Raw genomic sequence first — 22,007 nt, forward strand, 5'->3', positions numbered from 1 at the left:
TGCAATGTACAAAAAAATTGGGGGTTTATAGCAAGCATTTTTCCCTAAAGATGCAAAACTGTAATGGAACACAATTCATGTTTGGGCTGCTATGCCTAAAGCAATTCAATAAGCAATAAAGCTGAGGTGCTCAGGCACTTTCAACAAAGCAGATGGAGCCACTAAATCATTTGAGTTTGCATTGGAGAGAGAATAAAAAATTTGCAATGAGATGAGCTTGTTGATTGGAGTGATGCAGAAAACATTGATATGCAGGACAGATGCTTGAAATGTGGCACTTGCAAAATCTTTCCATAGGTCCTTGTATGAGAGGTGGAAGGAGAGCTGTGCTGGAGTGCAGAGGAAGAGAAGTGGTTAAAAATTAGAACATTCCTGGAGATATAATAGTAAAATTTCAATACCTTGTGTTGATGGCAGTCGAAAATACATACTTCTCCCAATGCTTCTTAGTTCTGAGGTTGTTATTCCTATTTTGGACTGTTTAGTATTTTTGTTTACAAGTATTAAAACTGTTACAGTTTGGATGGAGAAGAAAGCCCCACTTCAGTTGCACCTTTGCTTCTGGATATGATTTGATGTTGCAATACTGTCCTGGTAGTGGTGGGAGTTGGACAATCTTGAGCATAGAGGAGGGCCATGAGGTGAGGGGACTTATATTCCAGTCTTGGGTTGACTTGCAGTGTGGTATTGGACAGGTCACTTCATTTCTTTCTACTCCTGTTTCCACTCCTAGTCCTTGTTTAAGGAACTCATTTTTTGAACCAGTAAACCAGAGAATTTCTCAGAGTACAAGTTTGCAGACCATATGGCAGAAAATCCTAGGGGTTCTGGTCTTTGGGAGGGTACAAATAATGGTGCAAATGATTATGTGGAAAGTTGAGGTTTCGGGACAAGCAAAGGTAGGATCTTTATTTGTCCTTTTCTTCAGTACTGTGCCCTTTCCACTCCTACAAACAGTGCTTTGTTGCACTGGGCGGAGAAGGCTGTTTTGAGTTGTGTCTCCCTGGTCCCCTTTCATGTGAGCTGATGGGATGGTAGTTCCAGTGATCTCTGTAAAACACACCACTGCAGTATTCTTTGAACAATCATGTGTGATGTGAATTGAAAATGAAAGATTTTTTTGTGATTGTATGGCAAATAAAAGAGCAGCAAGAACTAAAACTGGAAAGGAGATTGAAGTCTCCTTTTAAGCTGTTTTTTTTTAATGTTTGATTCTAGTCACTTGATTTCTTTTTCTTTTTTTTTTTTCCTATATCTTTAACTGGGAAACAAGCATCTGAAGAACATCAGTGATATTTTTCTTAACACTGAATAAATTACAAACTAAACTTAGGCGGGGTAGTTCCTGGATCTTTGTGGGATTCTCAATTTTATTTTTTAAGTATTTCTCTTATGCTGCTGTAGATATTAATTAAAAATAACCCACAACTTTTTTTGCATGCCTAAGTTTATAAAAGCTTGTAATAAGAAGGTAATTTTGGACAGTGTTATTCTTGAATGAGCTGGAAATTTATGGCATGAATTAGAGTAATTTTCCTTTCTGGAATGCTAATATTAAAGAGGAAACGTTAATACTACAGTAAGAAAATCCAGATGACATGGCTGTATTGCTTCATGTCTACTGAGAAGCATGTGGAGGAGGAAGGGTAAACTAAAACAATGGACAGCAAGGCTGTTTCAAACAAGGAGAGGGATAGCTGTGTGCTGTAAACCACTTTTTGGGTCTGCCCTGGGCTGCTGGTGGTGGCTCAGCAGCAGCGGGGGATGCAGCGGGGGATGCAGCGGGGGATGCTGCCGGGTCTCCCTGCCTGTGTAGGATTCCCTGCCTATCCCTGCTTCTGGGGGGCTCCTCGGCTTTTCTGTTGCTGGACACTTCCCCCTGCTGGAAGCTGTGGGCTCCTGCTCTCCTGGGACCCGGCCTCTCCTCTCTGCTTCAGTGCTTTGCTGAGCTCTGCTCTTGAGGATTTTTTTAAACCTAATCTTTAATCCCCTCAAAACAAACCAAAAAAAAAACCCCAACAATCAACTAACTGAAAAAAAACCTGCCAAACCACCACCCATGTACAGCCTTTCCCTGTCTTCCTTTCTGAACAAGGTGAGCAGCAATTTTACAGAGAAAAGGAGGACTTGACTGCAAGATTTATGAAAAGCAGACAACACACTGCATTAAAAAAAACCCTTAACTTTCCCTCACCAATTACATGAGATACTACAGCCCAGCACTGTTTTTTAGGACTCATGCTGTGCCACTAAGGTCCATTTTCTGGCAGTCAGTTGGGCTTTATAAGGTTTTTCTGTTGATATCTTTTGCCTGTTCATCATTCCAGCAAGGAGCTGCTTCTCTAAGCAGTGAAACTGGCAGTAGGAATGCCCCAAATGGAATCACAGAATGGGAGGGTTTGGAAGGGACCTCGGAGATCATCTAGTCCACACCCCCTGCTAAAGCAGATTCACCTACAGCAGGTAAAACACAGTATCCCTCACTGCCACTACATTCCTGGACTGGCAGTCTCCTTACTCACCACTTAATTTACCTACAAGGTCTTGCAGAACAGTCCTGAGTTGAGGTTCATTCAGAGTTTCCTTATTGTCGGAAATTTCTCAAGGGATCTTCTTGTTGGAAATAATAGCCCCAGCTGCATCAGCTTCTGGGCTTTGTCAGTCAGGACAAGCTTTCCAGGAGACCCTTTCTGCTCAGTTTCAAACCGGCCTGAATCCAATGAACATAACTGGCTGTTGCCACAGGATAAGATGAAGAAGCTGATAAAATTTATTATATCTTACAATAAATGTGTATATTTGCCCAGGTCCTTTCAACATGGGACCTCCTTGAAATGTAAAAAAGGAAGGGGTGGGATGGATGCGAAGAAAGTGGAAAACTTTGGGAAGAGGTCAAGAAGTCCGGCTCGCCTGTGCTGTATAAAGTATAACATTGCTAGAAGACCTCAGTACTGTTCTGCAATGGATTGCTGCAGTAGTGGATTTGTTGAAGTAACCAGCAGAGGAATCTCATGAGGGTCCTTCATCTAACCAGATTCCAGCCTAATAGGTGCCATGTTTTTTTCAATCACCTGCTATGAGGGGCCTCAGAAGCCTTAGAAGTTGTCTTCTAGATAAGAGGAAGGTTGAAGCTTATTTTCCTTGAGATAAAGAATGAATTGTGCTGACAAGCTCTCAGCAGGAGCTGGGTGCTTCTTCCTTATTTGTGCCTTTTAGCCCCCCAAGACACACTCCTGAGTGTTGTGGGAAGCTGGATTCCTCAAGACTTCATTCCATGAGGACCTCTAACTGTACTGTTTGTCTGGGCTACCCAAGCTTACTAATGACAGTTTTCAGACAGAATTCAGGGGCTTTTATCTGAGCCCTCTGACCCCTCATAGCTATCCTCAGAGTGCAAAGATCAAAAGGTTTGAAATGCTGTTGCCTGTAGATTCTGACCATTAAAAATGGCAAAATCTGAACCCCTTGTGCTTACCTTTTTTTTAAGACATAAGTTTAGTTCTTCTGGAGGAGGACTCCCTATGTTATTCTCAACATAATCTCTGTTTGAGTACTGTCATTAAGTCCTAAGTTTCTGACTTATTTATAGATAATAAACTCGAGTGCTACCCGAATGTTTCCCAACCACCAAGACATCGCAAAGCACTTGGTTACTTCGTTAGCACAGCAAGGTGATTTAATGTCTGTAAGGAAATGTAGTGAGTATAATCCATGAGCTAATGTATCTTCTGACTTTTTTCATTAAGACAGAAAGAGAAGACCTTTATGTTGCTTACGGATGGTGGTTTTTTGGCTGTCTGCAGCATTTCTTTTAAAACTGACATCCCTTTCTTGTTATGTTAATGCATTTGTTTGTTAATTTTGTGAGTTTCTTTTTTCTTCTATGTAGGTTTGCAAACTGCTTTTCTCGTGGTATGGCCATAGCGCATTTTCCTGCAGTTGTATTCGGAGTACAATAGCAGCAAAAAGACTGTGTCTGTTTAAGCAGACTTTGCAAATCTCCAAATTGAGCTCAAATCTTTCTTGTAGGACAGTACAATATCCCAGTAATTGTTGCTTTGGCTGACATGAAATTTTTTGAAGACTAGCTCTCACTCTGCTTGGCCAACTGCCTTCAAGTTTGCCTCCCGAATAACCTCAACAATGAGGTTTTAAAATGCAGTGATATATGTTGGCCTTATTACGTTCTGCAGAATTATTCGTTTGCTGTTCAGCCATAGTGCCAGAACAGAGAATGGCTGAGTGACCTGGAGGGATGTTTTTGTTTATCATTTTCATACAATAAAGTAAGCTTGTATCTTACAGTAGAGAAAAATGTGCTATAATTGACTGATGAGCAGCTGTCATTTGTTCTTCCCATTTGGATGACGAATCAATGTTTGGGAAGGAAATTATTATCAGTTGGCAAGAGGGTTGTTTGCAAGTTTCGACTATATTATTGGGATTCTTCCGTGATTCCAAACTTAATATGGAACAGGAACCAAAGCTTACAAGGGATAAATTTATGTGAAGTGAGGTATTTACCTGGCAGAGCTTTTACTTTGGAAAGCAGACAGAAATCTGCACTGAGAAATACTACTTTGTTTTTATACAGATAAATATTATATTTACATTACTATTGATTTTCAGATTTATGGAGAAGGCTGATTTTTGTATAAATTGTTATTTAGCATGGCTGAATAATATTTAGCATGGCTTCTGTTATTTAGATGGCAGATCTTTGGGTTCTATTTCATAATGCCTACCTCCAGTCCTCACCTCTCTTTGTGCATCTTGTTTTCCTGAAGTGTAGCCAAGACATGCTGGAATGGGTTTTGCTGCTTTATAGCTGCTCACAGTTTCAAAAGTAATTGTGAAAATTGACCAAACCAAGCCAGTTTTTATGCCCTGATGAAGTGCAGCCCAGAATCTGTCCTGCCGGCTCTGGATGACTGTGTTCCACCAAGTACCACTTAATTTTCACAGATTGTGAATGTATTTTCTAAAATGATCTTCACCTGGGAAAGATTCCCATTCACTGTGGGAGAGGAGTTTTATGACCTTACCTAAATCTCTCCACAACTATGCTACTTATTTAAATAAGCAACCAGAAAAATAAATCCATATTGAGCCATTTTCAATTACTGGAAAGAGCCACAGAACATGCACTGAAAGTGTATGCTGCATGTGGATGCCTGAGCTCCAGTTACTCCTTAGAAAAAGGAAATTAACTTTGACAGAAAAAGCTGTAGGTCTTATTAATGACAGGGGAATGTGTCATGGCTTCAAAGACTCTTGCACAGGTCAGAAGATACCATCAGTGATACATTTGGTTTTGACAGTAACGAGGGAATGTGGAGGAGGGAGAGAAATTAGGCAGCATGCAACACACTTCTTATACAAGCGTTTTTTTAGAAGGACGACACAGGATTAATACTGCATGACTACAAAAAGCCACTGAAAATCCAGAGATTTTGGATTAGGGCAAAATTCTGCTGTCCTTACTCATTCTGTGGTAGGCAGAAGTGTGTCAGGAAGAGATTGTGAGAAGATATCCAGAGCACGAGGTAAATATATGCAGTGTAGACAGAAGCCCTTATCTCGTTCTCCATGACAAATCAGCCAGAGTATGGAAATGGTTACAAAAATGAAAGCTTAAGGCTGGGCTTTATTCTTTCTGAATAGCTGTCAGTTTGGTTTTGAAGACTAGAATTGGCCATATTAGGTTTGCATGAGATCTGAAGGAGCTAGAGCTCTAGGTTTGCATTTAAACTATGACAAAAATCTTACTTTGAAGTAAGAGGGTGGAGTAAGGGAGACGTGTTGATCTAATTTTGCTTTCACCAACATGCTAGCAGAGAATTTGGCTCTGTGTGTTCAAACAACATGTCTTTAAGATGCAAGGTCTGCTTCAGATTACTTTTTTTCTTTTACTATTTATTTTGTGTTTCCAGGTCTCTACTTGAATACTTGTTCTCAACTCATAAAGAGAGTATCTTTGACTATTAAGTTCCCCATGCCATAAGAATTAATAAGCAATTATTTTTGTGGTAACTGAGTCAGTTACGGAAAGAATTGTCTGTCCTTCTGTGATGAAGACATGTTCCTGTTCCTTAAGCCCTCAAAATAGCCTAGTCAAGAAGTTGGTTTGGTTACTCAAGGCTTTAGGCCAGAAAATGAAGGAGGGAGGTCAAAGGAGACTACCAAAAAGTGGCCTTGTAAATCAAAAACACCAAGGAGAGGGAATTCCTGGCATTCCGTGGTATCTGGGTTTATTTTCTTACATTTTTCTAACAAGAAAAACACACTTCAGATGTGTTCTTGGTAAATGTTTTCACTTGTCTCATCTATCTCTGCTGCCAAAACTGACCCAAAATATATTGGGTTTACATGCCTTGAGGACATCTATTGGATAACAAACCAGTGCATCTGTAAAAGTGGACTTGGCACTCCAATGCAATCCCTGAATGTAGATTCAATTGTCAGCACCTCATTACTAACTGTTCTTTCACTGGAGTCATTTTTATTAAAATAACCTTATGCAATACCTTAAAAACACAGAACGGAATGCTTTAAAAGTAACCTATTATGTTACATGTAATATTCCCAAATAATACGTATGTTGTAAGGATCAGACTTTATTTTTAGCATAATTCATTTGCTTTGTCCAAAAATCAAATTAAACTACCTGACAAGTAACTCTTTAATATACACAGTTTAAAGAGCTGCTTGGCAGGAGTTTTGGTATACCTTGTAGCATACAAAATCCTACTCAGAAGCTTTCAATTAACTTGATTCATACAATAACTTTGTCTGGCATTCTGTGTAAGCTGTTCTGCAGCTTGTAGGAATGAAACATTTTACAGAAACATTTCATTGGACAAAAAGGCAGCCAGTTGAAACTCAGATGGGACTAAACAATCATTATGAATATTAGGAAGTTCTAAGAAATTATTTGTGTGCATTTTTTTTTTCTTTGTCCCTGCAGAATTTGGCTGCTGTTAGAGGAGCAAGACTGAATTTTTTGGTAAAGCTGGAATACTTAATGTCTGCTTTACTACAGTGACCAGGAGGGGTGTGGCATTATCTGGGAAGCCTTTCAACATCAAGCCTTCCCTTTACCTTGTGAAGTATTGTATGTCCACGTCTGCTAATTGGAAAACAGGATGGGTCAGATTGCAATAAGCAATTCTACTTCCAACAGAAAGAATTTCACTTTTCAGTGATTTTCAGTGATTTTGTTTGTCTTGAAGGCAGCACGCTGGCTGCAGTGTTCATCTGGGTGGTCAGTTATTCTGTTTCTGGTAGTCATCCGATTTCTGTGGTATACTTGGCTGTTTATTTGGATCAGCCTGCCTGCAAGTGATGTGAACGTCAGGTACTGCTTCTGCTCTTGAATGATGGTAGACAGGTGGAATAACCCATTTATTTTTATTTCTTTTTTACTAAACTTGACAATGACTTCAGATGCTATTATAGTCTATGCATCTTACCTTTCTGCAGGAGTTCATTTGGGAAATCTTCAAAGACTTCCAAAGCAGATATCACTGGAAGGGGGCAGGAGGAGAAGAGCAAGGAGCACTGCTATACCTGGTTCCATACTGGGTCGATGCAAAGGAGCTTATACCTGACTACCTGGCAAGAAGTGAGAACACTACTGTGTATATGAACTGACACTTGTTTTTGCAAGTCCTAGTGCAATGCATAGCTATCCACTGAGCACCCTGTGCCACCATAATTGTTTAAGAGCTCTTTTATTGCTATTATTTGAATAAAGGGAAAGTTTTGCGGTAGCTAAATGTCCTGTGGCCTATAATAAAGTCTCTTCTGCAGAGATGGGTGGTGTGAAACTATTGTAGAAGGGAGGGAACCCTACTAGCAGTTTAATGGATAAAAATGATAACTATGTATTATTGATTATTAAACGGCATAATTAAAAATAGGAACAGAGAGGGATTAGAGGAAGGATAGAGTTAAAATGCTTTGAGGCATGCTGACCACATCTTAGAGCTAGTACTCTTTGACCAGTTGATAATCTGCTTTTCTCTTTGCACAGAACATGTTCAAAATTATGTCTGTGTATAAGATGGAGCTTAGTGGGATTTAATACTTCAAGGATTAGTAAGACCTAAACATCAGTCAGCCTTTGTCAAAGCCAGTCCTGCCTTCCTGAAATGCATCTTGCTTGCTCTGTTTTCTCTCTCAGTAATCTGCCAGATCCCTCTGCTTAGTATATCAGCAGAAAGGGTTAAAATAGCCAAAGCTTGTGTTTGGTGAGTACGCGTGTAGTAGATCAAAAAGAAGAATCATTAGAAAAGATTAATAGAATCCCTGTTTTATTGGTACCTTGACTTTCAGTACAGTTTTTGAGATAAAACCCAAGTTTTGAAAGAGACATGATGAAATTCATATATTTTAAGACAACCAGAGCCATTTGGTTTCAGGATAATAATCTTGCAAGATTATAGACTTCTGAGGTTCTTTAAGTTGATAAGTAACTGTCATAAAAGGACTTCAGGCAAAGATGATGATCTCTTTCTTGTTGGTGCAGTTGCCAGGCAGGCCTCTGTTTCAGGGTCGAATGCTTCCCTTTCACTCTTGCTTCAGCCTAGTGAGCAGCAACAGCTCTGCATGGATTCCTTTTCTGATATCCATTACCTTCCAGAAAGTGCCTTTGTTTCCTCAAGACTTGCCTCAGGGTAACATCTTCCAGCATTAGCATTATGACAAAAAACATATTGCATTTTGCACAGTAGTCATATAGTGGTGTGAAACATCACTGGCGGTCTGTTCTGTACAGTGTGAATAGAGCTGGCCTCAGAAATGTATTTAGGGAGAGCTTGGTCCTTTGCCAGCCATTTCACGCTTGTGCTCTTGCTTCTTCCAGCAATTCAGCAGGAGCATCCTTACTGTTTAGAGGAACTCTCTTCTCAATGGAACATTTGATAGCTGCTGAAGAAATAATCTTGTAGCAGTATCAGCCACCAGCCAAGTCTGTTTGCTTACATGGTTCCCAATATGTTATGTGCATTACAGGGTTATATTGAAATTAAAATTTTCCAAAGAGAAGAGGAGCTTTGGTTCTAATAGTCTTGTAATTTGCAGACAAGAAGTAGTTATGGAATTAAGCACTAGTTTTCCTTTTCAAAGGGTGTTTTGGAGAAGATAAATGGCCCTAATATAAGTAGTTTTCCGTGCAATATCGGCATCTTCTGCTTGCTCAGTTTATTTTATAGATTTTGATGTACTGCACGTGGATGCCACGGCACATGTAGGGGATGACAATTTATATGTTCCCTCTGATGTCACAAATGGAGATGATGTGGTTTATCTGTACGTATAGCTTTGTTCGTGTTGCCATGGGTCATCTGCAGGAGGACAGCTGCATGAGAGTTAAGTTAACCAGGAGTTGTAGGGATTTGCATAATGTCTGGCCCACAAGCAGAGCTCTCTTGACCTTGAGACCTGTTGTATTTATAAGGGTTTCATGTGTGCCTAGGGCTGCTGGTCACAAGTTTATGCACGTCATGTATCACTGCTGTAGGTTAACAACAACAATCAGTGTGCATTTAGTTTAGGAGGTTTATGTTGCTTGTGGCAGTGGTAAGATATTTATACAATTTTGCAGGGTTTTGAGCATATTTTTATTCCATCTATGGAATGTTTGATGAATATTTTTCTACTGATTTTATTGTGATTATATAGCATTTTCTAGAAAGCCACAGTTGGTAAATTTTGAAATTACTCTATAAAAGGAATTACTAGTCATTCTTTAAATCCTCCAAATTAAGAAAACTGGGTCAATAGCTGTATGGAGTTGATCTTCTTACCTCTTCTATTACTAAGAAAGAAGAGAAGTGTAGTTTAAGGAAATTGCCTTAATGTTTCCCAGCATATAATCCATTTGAATACTCCATATTATATTGCTTCCTTTTGTTTCACCTTTGTTTGACCTTGAAGTTTACAAGTTGAAGTGGATATTAATGATCTTGGGAATGGCTAAAATAAACAGAACACAAAGGTGATGAGAACCCATAACTCCCTAAACTATTCTTTAAAATGCATAGTTTTGTTTTTAACACAGGAAAATGCTGTATTGGCTGTTTATAATCAGATGAAACATTGTAGAAATGCTGTCTGCTGAAATATCTATTGAATATGACCGTACCATTTCAAATACACACACACATACACACATATATATATAAAATTGTATTGCAAAAAAACCCTGAATGTTTTCTAAGAAAAGTTTCACTAAGCAACTGTTCTGATATTAAGCTGTTATAGAAATTCTGTATTACTGGTCTACATAAATAGAATAGAATTAAAGGATTTAAAAATTAATTTTCTTCTCAGATACTCTGTGTGTTTAAGTGTGTGCCAGTTCGTGCTGACTTTTGTTATGCTAAAATACAGTCCACAGATGAATTTTCTGCTGTCTTGAATTATTTTTTTATTTTGGTTTAATGCACACTGGTGCCATTGGTTTATACTATTACTCTTTGATACTGGAAGCGGCAATGAGTGGATTTGCATTATTTTTCAATAACAATTCCATCCGCAGCAGCACTGTCTCATGTATGTGGTTATTAGCAAGTAAACTTGTTCTGTGTCACAGATGCTGAAGTGTTTATGTTAAACCTTTTGTCTTTCTGAAGCAAAAAAACCTTCTTGTATGGGGGTTGGAACTAGATGATCTTTAAAATCTTTTCCAACCCAAATCATTCTATGATGCTACATGTATCACATCATGTATCTGTAAAAATATTTCTATATTTAGATCAACATGAAACAGAACTGTGGGTTAGGACACTTGTCCTTACAATTTAACGTGATGCTTGGATTGAGGAAATATTTGATATAACTTAAGACAGTGGGTTTAGCAAGTAATGAACCTGTTTCATATGGTGATTGACCACAGTAGTCAGATTTGTGTACATATTCTATTTTATAAGAATGGCCATCTGTAGAGTTATGTATATGGATGAGCCAGAGAAGTTAAGTTTCTCTTTTATTTTTTTAAGAAAAAAAAGGGCAAAATATAGAATGCTGTGTTATCATTTTTTTATTGGAAGGATATTCCCCCCTTTTTTCAACCACTTCGTGATGTGAACTGAATCCTTGCCAATCTTTTAATAATTAATTCTTAAATTTTATCATAATTAAGCTCACCTGGGGGACCAAAAATATGTCAGATTTTGAGAATCTGATTTACTGTCCATTATCTGTATTGGGGGGCAGGAATTCAGCCCCAAGCCAAGAGCCATAGGTAAACAGAGCAGTTGTGGGGTAGTTTGGGGTTGCTGTGTTGCTTGTGTTTGTAAGAACCTCCTGAACTGTTTGTTTTTAAGTTCTGCTATGCTCCACTGCTAACAGGGAGCATATTTCTTCCTGGTTTGTAGTATAGTGGTCACAGTTTTATTGGAACACAATAGTTTATATGAAACATAGCAGTTTTGCAACTTAAGACTATGATGTTTTAAAAGCTGTTTTGAGATAATTCTTTCACAATTCTTGTCTGTCTGAAATGAGCTTGTGATTTTGTGTATTCTCAGCATTTTTCGGTCTTTTGCTACTATGTCCTCGAAAATCCTGTCCCATACTTTATATACTTCATTGCAACTGAACTGAAACTTCGCTGGTGATGCTCAGTAACAAATTCAAAGGATACTTTCTCATTCCTGTTGGTTGCAGTCATTGGCCATGTCTGGTGATTTTTATTTTCTCTTCTCCTAAATAGTAATTAAGTCTGTTTTATCATCCTGCATTGGAAAACAATTGCAAAACTTAAGTTAACTTGACTGTGTTTTAGCCAATTTTCTCCTGATGTACTAGACAGCGTAGCCTTCGTTTGTGAGCCAGAGTTTTCAGAGTAACCCATGAGCTCTACCCATTTGTTATATGGCCACCTTGAGTCAGCTGCATGTGAAACCAGTCATGAAGGAAAATTCGGGCTGTATCCTGTGAAGCTGCCTAGCAGTCCTCCTGTGGTCAGGAACTAGGTGAAACGAGTTCTCTCCTCCCCAGTTTGGTTTCCAAAGGGAACCTGCATGCTGGGTCAGTATTACTAACATAGGAGGATTCTTGCTAAGGTCAAAATGGAAGAGGTGTGAAAAATTATGGAATTTTTGGCCTTTAATGGCACAGAATGTCTTTTTATGAACAGGTCAACTGTATTAGTCCAATTAATACTGTACTTTCTTGGTATGTATACTTGCGTATTGAACAACTTACAGTCAACTGACTAGTGAACTGATAAAAATAGGTTACTTCTAACACTTGATACTTAGAAATATTTCAGATAGACAAGAGTAGACTCTACTGTAAAACTTTATGGCTGATCACCATCTCCCTTTTTTGCTTCTACACTTCAGCTTTGGCAGCTGCCAATTTGCAGCACCTTTAATATTATCTCAAAAGTGCTTTTTAAAATGCCTGGCAGCTCTGCTTGTTGTTTCAAAGTAAATGTTTTAAAACTGATTGGTGGCAAAAGGCTGTTATTATGAATCTAGTCTATACGTAACATTTTTTCTCTGTACCTTTAAAATTGCTATTTTAAAATTAAAAATCTATGCTGTTTGCATCTTGCAGAAAAGTAATCTAATCTTATAATTTGATAATGAAGTTTTTTAACATTTAAGGAATAATAATTTCGTCATAGAGATCTATGTTCCCTGTAAGAGTGCTTTAACAGTACAGGAACATTTATGTATGAGGGAATGCTCCTGGGTTTGATATAGTAAATAGGAAGTATATCACATAGGCAATGCCTCTGTTTTTATTTTTTTGAAAGTTCAATAGTTTACAGAACTAAAAATATGGAAAATTCTCTTATGTGACCCTTCCTTTTGTAGGACTTGATTTATTTTTTGCTCAAATATCTCACGAAGTAGTGAAATACCTTCTGAATTTTGCAGTGCACTTTAATTGACAGATTAATTTCTCATAGCTTTTTCTATTGTTTTTTGTAGTGTGATTATTGCTTTAAAATTGCTGTTTTCAGTGTAGAAAAATGAAAATCTCAAAACCTTATGCGTTGTTGAGGCAGAAAAGTTGGTATTTTAGCAGCACTCCCCATGAACTTTAGTGAATCAATTGTTTTATCAATCAAATTATGCTAGTATGAGTTAATTAATTAACTTGATCTTGATGTGACACAGCCTTCCTGGAGTATTTGCAGAAAGGAGGGAGAGGAAAGAAGGGTCTGTATAAACAACACATGCAATGGCTGAAGCTATCAGCTTGCCATTAGCCCTTTATCTGAGAGGCTCTTGGCATATAAATCAAACAATAACCTCTCTGTTTTGACTCAGTGCCAAAGTACACAGCCACAGTTGAGTCTACAGCAGATTACGCCCACTGACTGGCTTGAGGGCTTGGAGTGAAACTGGGAAATAACCAATAAATTGTTCAGGAATATATTTATGTTCTTTAGTGTTGGCTGTCTGACTTTTTTTTTTTTGTGCCATTTGCATGTTGTAGTCATAAAAAACAATACACGGAGGGCATCTTAACACATATCTAAGTGAGGGTGTGAGAATAATGTTCTAAGCTGAATGGCTGCAAAGAGCTTGTTTCTAAAAGTTTTGTGTGTTTTGCCATGTCGCATTAGTTTTACTGATCTATGATGAGTTTGGTAATATCCCGCACTCCTTCTGCAGTTTTCTGCAAGCACAATACCAAGATGACATAGTTTTCTGTTTACCTTTTTTCCTAAGGTTAGAATGGATTGGAAAATAGTTCAAGTTCCTAGCGTCTGTGAGACACATTTAATTAGAATGAGCAGATTTGCCAGCCATATAAAATGTCATGTATAAAAAAACAGCAGAACTACAGTCTGGTGCTAAGAAACTATTTAAAACTTCAAAAATTGGTCATTTTAGGTGCAATATAAATGTACCTGAAAATAAACATTTGTTGTTGTTGTTGTTTTTCTTGAAAGAAAGTATTACTGCATCTTCACTTGAACACACATTTGCTAGCCCATCAAGTGCTTGCAGTCAGGATGCACACAACAACTTCACAGCAATGCTAGAGATTGATGTCCTGGCAACACTGGTAGCTGTTTCTATGTAGAAATATTTTTAGAAATTATATTAGAGCTGTTTAGTCACTTTCAGAAGGGTGAAATGAAGAGCAGCTTCTTTCTCCCAGCCTAGCTGTGTCTGGGCAGTGCAGCTCTTCTCATCCCTGCAGTGCAGAGCAGAGGCTGTTCAGGGGAGGTTGTTCCACATGACGCTGTTGGTTCCTGTGCATGGAGTGGGATGCAGCTGGGGGCTTGGCTCTCCCCCTGCAGCTGTCGGGCTGATGCACGTCTCCAGGAGTGCACAGTGTATCTGGTATAGCCTTAGCGCAGCCTTTGCACTCTCCGAAACAGCCAGGGAATTGGAGGAGGGCGGACATCTCTTTGTATGTGGCCTCTCACTCCGGGCTTGTTGCCAAATTGTTGTGTCTTAGGGCAGGCTTGTGTTTCTCTTCGATTTATCGGTATTGGAATGGCTTGTTGCCAGAATTGGATTTTTCCTTGGTAGTAATCTTCTAGCCACTCTGTTTTTTTTGAAGCATTGTGCACTTAGTGTGGTTGTCGCATCTTCTTTCAACAAATATGAGTTATTGCAAATGATACGTTGGCAGCTCAATTACTGTTTTTCGCAGTTGTTCACTTTGGGGCACCTTTGTGGTATTAATGACACTCTAATTTAATCTTTATTGAATTGTTTCCTCCTCACTTCCTCTTGTGAAAATACAGATGTATAGCTGAGCTGTAAAGCTATACAGGCATAAGATGAAAGTTTTGCTGATACAATAACCACAGAAACTGTCTCATGTTGAGACTATCACAATTTTTTTTTTTAAATCTGTGAAAGTACAAACTTTGTTATGTTGAAATGCTGTCATTTCAGCTGGTTAATTTTGAAGCCCACTTGTTGGTTTTCGTCACTTATTCAGAGACAGTGTCAGCCCATCGCCATGTATAGAAATAAACACATTTGTTTACTCTTCTTTGCTTAACATCTTGCTTGTATGATGTCCTCCCCGTGGTGTAGTGTAGGCTCACGGATGCTGTGCTTTCACCTGGCCTCAAGTGGTTTAACTGTGCAAAGTCAACTTTTCTTTCTTGATTTGAGCTACAGGAGATCTGGAAAGGGAACTGGATATAGGTACTGACATCTAAATTTGGCCTTTGAAGAAGTTATGGAAGAGACTCTTAACCTGTTTTTCAGTAAGCTGAGGGACACTGCAAAGGTTGCATGTCGCTGAAAGAAAAAGTTTGTTGCCAATGTTTTATAAGCAGAAAACAGATGACCTGAAATTGTCCTGTTAGGCAAAGCAGTCCAGACAAAAATCCAGTAATAGATAATGTAGATGTCAATTTATTCTATCCACCTTGACTGGAAATTAGATCATAAAATAATTTGCAATAGCTTGCCAGAGATGACAGATGTGGTTAATAACTTTGGTCATTATAGTATGCTACTTTGACTAGAGTGTTTAACTAGTTTCCATTGTTAATTATACACACTGGTGGAAGAAATACATCACCAAACTAATATTAGAAATGTGAAATGGAGTAAGAGTGGCCTATCAGTAGATCTGAAAACATAATAATATATGGGGAAGACAGTCATTGTGGGCATATTTTCTAGTACAAGCTTATTGCTTCTTGACTTTTCCTCTTGCATTAGTGATGTGGAAGACCATATGTTAATAAATTATCAGTAAGAAACAAGAGCTGGAGCAGTAAGAAAGTAAATACCTTTCTGTACTAGAGGTGTGAAGCAAGAGGCACATCATTTCAGCCAAGACTAAAATTGTGGTGGTGTGTTTTGGGCTCCTATGGTCATAAGCATCCTCAGCTTTCTGGTTTTGCCTTTAGGTTTTTATCTCCAGTGACTAAGTGCTTGATTTTACCAATTTCCAGACTTCTGCTTTCAGTTTTGTAGTATCACAGCCCAGCGCCACCAAACTCCCGCTGTTCTCCCCAGATGCATTCAAAATTAGTAGCTTTGAGACTGAGCCTACAGATGACCACAGATATGGACACTGTCAGATAACCATGGTGGTATTGTCCTTGAAGGACAGGACCAGACTACATCAAGAGAATAAGTCAAAGTTATTTTAACAGATGCAAAATTATGCATTTTATCACCAACCTGTAAATGTCTGGATCAAGCAGATTAGTTTAGGGATCTTAGCTGTGCTTAAAAATAACCAATTTTTTTCCTATCTGACTCACTGCATAATCCCACACGGAAGGTGTTGTTACAGCAGAAAGGGGGAATGGGAACACATTCCTCCACAGTGAGCATTGCTGAAGCTAGTATGCCATCACCAAAAGAACTACTTACCAAACTGCACCCTTATTTCTGCTCAAGGCTTTGGCTTTTTCACCCTGGCATCTTCCTACTACAGAACAGCAGATTTCATTGAGCTATCTTTCCTTTGAGTTTTGCACATTTGGAAAGCCAACTACTTAGCAACTTCACAGCTAACTTGTTCTACTCTTGACTTTTATTTTTTTGTCTTTCCATCTCTTCTATCTTTCATTAAGGAATGAGTGTCTCTGGAGGCTGCAAGTCACAGCTGCTTTTGAAGCACCTGCAGCTCTATGGTCAGCATAGAACATCCCAGTCTTTCTGACCATCTTCTCATCAGCACCTGTTTTCTGACACTATTATAAGCTGATGTCTTATAACTTGTGAGTGATGATTTGGTGATTTTTTCCTTCTTTGTCTTCATGATTCAGCTTTGAAAACTGGCATGCAAATACTAGAAGTAGAAAAGTTGCGTCTTTTAGGTGTCTAAATTTCTCCCTCTTCCTTTGTAACCTGTTTTTGTTTTAAAGTCCAAATTATATGCAGTTAAATTTTAATTAGTTTTTGAACAGAAAATGGCTCATTAAAAAGAAGTAACATTTAAGTATGAGGTGAAGAGAGACATTTTCAATTATCAGATGTCAAAAACTTTGCTTTATGTGTATCAAATTGCATAGCTGTGTCTAACAAGGGCTTTTAAAAAGACATCAACCTTATTTCTGGACATAATGCAATGATTTTTTAATAAACTTTTACTTTGTCTACCAGATAAACACTATGCTTGTTTTTATTATAATCTGTTTTCTGAGAAGGCTGGTTGATTAGATACTATGAGCATAACTGTAAAAGGAAGGGACAGGGTATCAAAGCCCCTGTGTTTCAGTGCTCTCTTCTCTCTGTCAGGCCTGCTGTGCCCTGCAAAACATTTTTAATAGAGATACACAGAAGTGTGCACAGTAATATTTACCTATTGTTCTGGCACTTACTCTGAAGGGTGGTTTAGAGTTCCTGATATGCATTGTAGTGTAACTGTAAAGAATTTATTTGCTTGTAAGCAAAACAACATGATTCAGACAATTTTTCTAAGGGTTTTGTAATGCATAAAATATTTCTTAAAAAATCTGCTTTAGTTTCAGAAAACTACTTTCAGAGTGCAGCAGTTCACTAGATAATGTGTCAAATCAATAAATAATCCTTAGGAAGTCAAGGAATGCAGGAGGAAGGAGAAATCTGAATCGCATATAAATCACTGATTACAGCACTGGTGTCATCAGACTGGGGTGTTTGGACCGAAGCAGAGGAATTGCAGATGGGAAAAAAAGGAGGGGAAGGGCACCATGACAAGAGCTGGAAGGCAGTCACAAACAAATGTCTCACCAAAAGGGAAAGATAAGATAATATTGTTTCCTCATGTTAGAAATCTCTAGAAGGAAAATGTTGTGGTAACTTCTCAGATCAGGCAAGAGACAACACCAGAGCCCTGTACTGTGTCCTACAGACTTATTCCCAGCAGTCATTCCTGCCTCATCATTGATGAAGTTAAAGAACAGACAGTTGTTCAAAGCAAAAGCCCTCTCTGAAGGTGTATGAGAGAGGGAGTGGGAAATGTGTTTTCAGTCAAAAGTATAGAAGTACTTTTGTTGCTCTTTTTCCCTATTATATTTAAAAAAAAAATGAGTGAACATGGGAACTGTTGCTTTCTGTGGATTGACCTAGTGAATTGGCTACATATGCAAGCTATTAATATGTATTGATCTCATCATGTTTATATGTTGTTCCATATAGGATACCTAAACCACTAGGTATTTTGCAAAGCATTCGGAAGGAAAGTGGCTACAGAAACTTAGAAGGTTATGCAGGGATCCAAGCCTACAGGAGTGTGGTTGACCCCCATCTGCTTTTAGGCTGTACCACAGTTGTTTAGCTTTTTGCTATTTTTGGTGTGCTAAAGTAACCCTCAGGGAATGTGCAAACTTCAGTCTTTGGGATTAAAGAAGACCTTCTGTGGCTAAAGGAGGAAGAAAGAGTTTACAAAGCAAAAAGCAAACCTCCCTCCTGCCATTTTGCTTTAGAGTATTAGTATGACTCATCCTTACTTTTTTTTTTTTTCAGTTTAAACTAATTAGTTTGTTATTTTGGATGCGGTTTTATTGTTTAAACTAGGCGTGAGTAGAAGTACCAGGTGAAGCGGGGACTTGTAGTGGTGATTATAAAGTATAGCACATGTTGCTCTCAAAGACTTTGCAGTCAACATTGACAGGACTGATGAACACATGGTGTGGAAACGGAAAGCAGCAAGCAAGGAAAACAGGCAGAAAAAATGGTGCAAACTTATCACATACATTCTGACTTACTAAGGTCTATAGATGCTTTTCAGATGAATTGTCCACACTTTAGTGTTTCCTAAATATCTTTACCAAGTATAGGAGTGAGAAAGATGAGACAACAAAAACCTGTGCAAAATTTGGGAGACTTTATTTTAGGTTCAATATGTTGTTTGTTTTCCCTTTTTTTAAAAACTGCAGCTCACGGTGTTTCTGTTTATGTAAGACTCTGCTTTCATTTATGGTGATGAAGAGAAAATGAGAACAAGTTAAAACCTTAGAAAACAAAAGCTTGAGTTTTCTTCCAGATGAGAAAAAAAGTCTTTTTTAAAACTAGCTTCCTGATGGTTTAGACAGGATTCCTAATATGTATAGATTTGTATTTCAAACGGCATGTTCAGGAAGGGATTAGTGAACAGCTGAAGCAGTGGACTCTTGCGATCCAAACCTCAGGCACAATTGTAAATGACAGTAAGACACACCCTGTGAATGTGAGGTGAACAGGACCAATAGGCTGCATTTAAAAGGGATGCTGGGTGGATAGGACTAAATTGTAATAATTGATTAGAGAGTCTGTAAAAATAGCAGACCCAAGGATCCATTACTTAAAGGAGCATCTAGTTGCTTTGGAAATCTCTTTCGTATTTCTTGCATTACCAAACATTGTAAATTGGACTGCTTTTTCTTGTGAGCTCCCCTTGGAGCTGCTGCCCATGAACAGTGTGCAGCATCAGTGCTCAGATCACACTTGGACTTGGAGTAGAGGAAGCTGCTGCAGATGTCCTGGCTGCTTTGGGATGTGCTGCCTCCTGCCTCCATCACTAGAGGAAAGTCACATTGCACTATGTGAAAGAGAAATGGAAAGATTGTGTCAGGTCATCTGATTTTTTCCTATCTTAGAGCATGATGATAGGATAAAATACGCTCTTCCTATGCAGTTGTGGTTTGTTCAGAAGAAGGGTAACTCAACTTTCTTCCCACGGTCCTACCACCCACTCAGGCTTTGACAGAGGATGTGGGTTCCTGGGGTGACAAGGAGCAGGGCTTAGTGGTCCTCTTACCTGCTTTTGGAGATAGCACAGAATTGCTAAATACAGCCCTGCTGTTGCAGCAGAGCATAAGCACAGCTGCTCTGTAATGGGTATCAAATGAATTGTTTGGGGGGGTTATTTTCCATGAAACAAAGCTTATTTTGGCATGGTTATAAGCATGTTGTGAATTACATCAAAATGTATTTAGGAGTTAAATGTCTCCTGAGGAAGAAAACAGAGGGAAGCTTTTTCTTTAAAAAGAGAGCATAAATTTTAAAAAATCCAACAGTTAATCCCAATGTGTGGCTTTAACCCCCAGGCAAGGGTTTTTCCTCTGTCTTTCCCCCCAACTGAGAAAACACTGAATTCATTCACAACAGCAACAAATGCAGGGTCCTGGAGGAGAGAGAAGACTGACAGGGAACTGAGCACAGATGAGCCACACAAATTCCTAATTTAAGCTTAGCAACAGCAACAATAACAAGGAAATCTCAAAATACAGAAACTATAAGAACAAATACGTTCTGCTATGAATTATTCTTTTTATGTAAGGAGAACCCATGAAACCCAAAGTTATGGTAGTTCATCAAATCATACCAACAGCCTTCAGCATTGGAAGCATTTGCTTTGAGATTTAAACTCTCATGGGGAAGTTAGAACCTGTCCTTTCCATAGCTTTTTGGTAACTGAAGAAGTTTGGACAGTTCTACTATTCCCATGGTTGAATAGTAGTGGTTACTTTGAGGCTGACATGCTTATTTATTATATGGGAATTCTAATGCTTTATAATTGGTAACAAAAGGAAAAATCAAGATTTTTTTCCTGTAAAATTGCCTCAACCATTCTGAGAAAAATCAAGCTTTTGTACCACTTTATTTTTGCTTGTATCCTGTCTGCCTTAGAAGAGTTACTAAGTAGAAGCGCTCATCTTAAAATATAAATGTTGTCTTAAGCTTACTCCATTATTCAAGCAATGTTTAGTGTAACCCTGTCATTTTCTTATAGTGATCCAGCTGCCAAAGCTCTCTGGGAGTCCTTCATGAACCTCAAACAAAAGGAAGCTGTGATGGAGGCTAGGAGACACCTTGTGGAGGCTGCGAGCAGAGAAAATTTACCTATTAAGATGAGCATGGGTGAGTAGTGTGACATATCCTTCCCTACATAGTGGTAATGTGCAAGATGATGAGTGTCTCTTCTTCCACTTAACCCTCTCAGGGAATGCTCATCCCCATGCTTGTCAACAGATTTCAGGTGAGCATCCTGGTTACCATAGGATCTTTCTGTTATATAAGTGAGAGGAAGATTGAGAGCAGTGGTGAAGCGATAGAGTTCCACAAAGGAGGGTTTTAAAGGCTTGTAAATGGTTAGCAATGCTGCTTGTCTTTATTCTGCAAAGCATGAGATTTTGGATATTCTTAAGAAGTCATCAAGATTTGTGTCCTGAAAGCAGGTATTGTAAATAGCAGCTGATCTGGTCAGAGTTGTGCAGATCTTGCATAAGATTACACTATAGAGGTAGTGATTACGTTACATAGATAGTGGGGTTTATGTGAAGTAAAGCTGCCTGGCTCAAGAGAGTTTAAGCTGAAAACTACATCTGGACACTCTTTAAACATGAATTCCTCAAAATATTAGAGATACAGATTATAACATAATGTCTTTCAACAGCTTTTCTAGAACCTCGTTCTCACTGTATATTATACCATACTTGGTGAAATGCAGGAATTGACATAATGGTAGGCTTATAAAAATGGGTATTACTCTGTACCACAGTAATTTTTTGCATTTTATGTACTATTTTAAGCTGAATTTTTTATTGAGAGAAAGGTCCTCGTGGGATAGGCTTTTATCTGGGACTCCAGAGTAAACTGCCAAGATATTGTAGAATTAGATGTACAGCCAACTCGAACTTCTAACAACTATAACATTTCATATATTGTATGGTCTCTACAAATACCTAGAACATGCATTCAGTAGATCATTAATCAGAAATACTAGATCTCTGCAACTGTAATGCTGTAAGCTGTTTTAAAGAAATAGAAAAGGAGCAGCTGTGAGAGGGCTGTTACAAATTTGTCTGAGGGAGGTAAGACACAGTAAATAATAAAATCTGGTTTAAACTGTCTCTGATAATGTGTATGTGAGTATCCACCACAATACCATTACGAAGCCCTCACTATTTTTCTATTACATATGCCTTAAAGATTATTAGTATTGAAATTCAGGTTTGTTTTAGAAGTATTTACTTCCTATCTCCAATAATCCACCTACCACGTTTGCTGCTTTGTGTGAATGATTAGATCAGCCACCCTTTCCTCCATATCCAGTGAAGGCTGCAGTAACCTGGTTCTTAGTCA

General features: G+C 38.4%; 1 protein-coding gene across 2 annotated transcripts in view; it reads left to right on the plus strand.

Annotated features, from left to right (window-relative positions):
• SCFD2 (sec1 family domain containing 2) overlaps positions 1-22,007 on the plus strand; it is a 200,490-nt gene that overhangs the window by 13,728 nt on the left and 164,755 nt on the right. For both annotated transcript variants that reach the window (XM_069856050.1, XM_069856051.1), the window contains exon 3: positions 20,656-20,783. In XM_069856050.1, coding sequence (XP_069712151.1) covers positions 20,656-20,783 — 128 coding nt within the window. The remainder of the gene's footprint in view (positions 1-20,655; positions 20,784-22,007) is intronic.

This window comes from Phaenicophaeus curvirostris, chromosome 4 (genome assembly GCF_032191515.1).
Source record: "Phaenicophaeus curvirostris isolate KB17595 chromosome 4, BPBGC_Pcur_1.0, whole genome shotgun sequence".
NCBI lineage: Eukaryota > Metazoa > Chordata > Aves > Cuculiformes > Cuculidae > Phaenicophaeus > Phaenicophaeus curvirostris.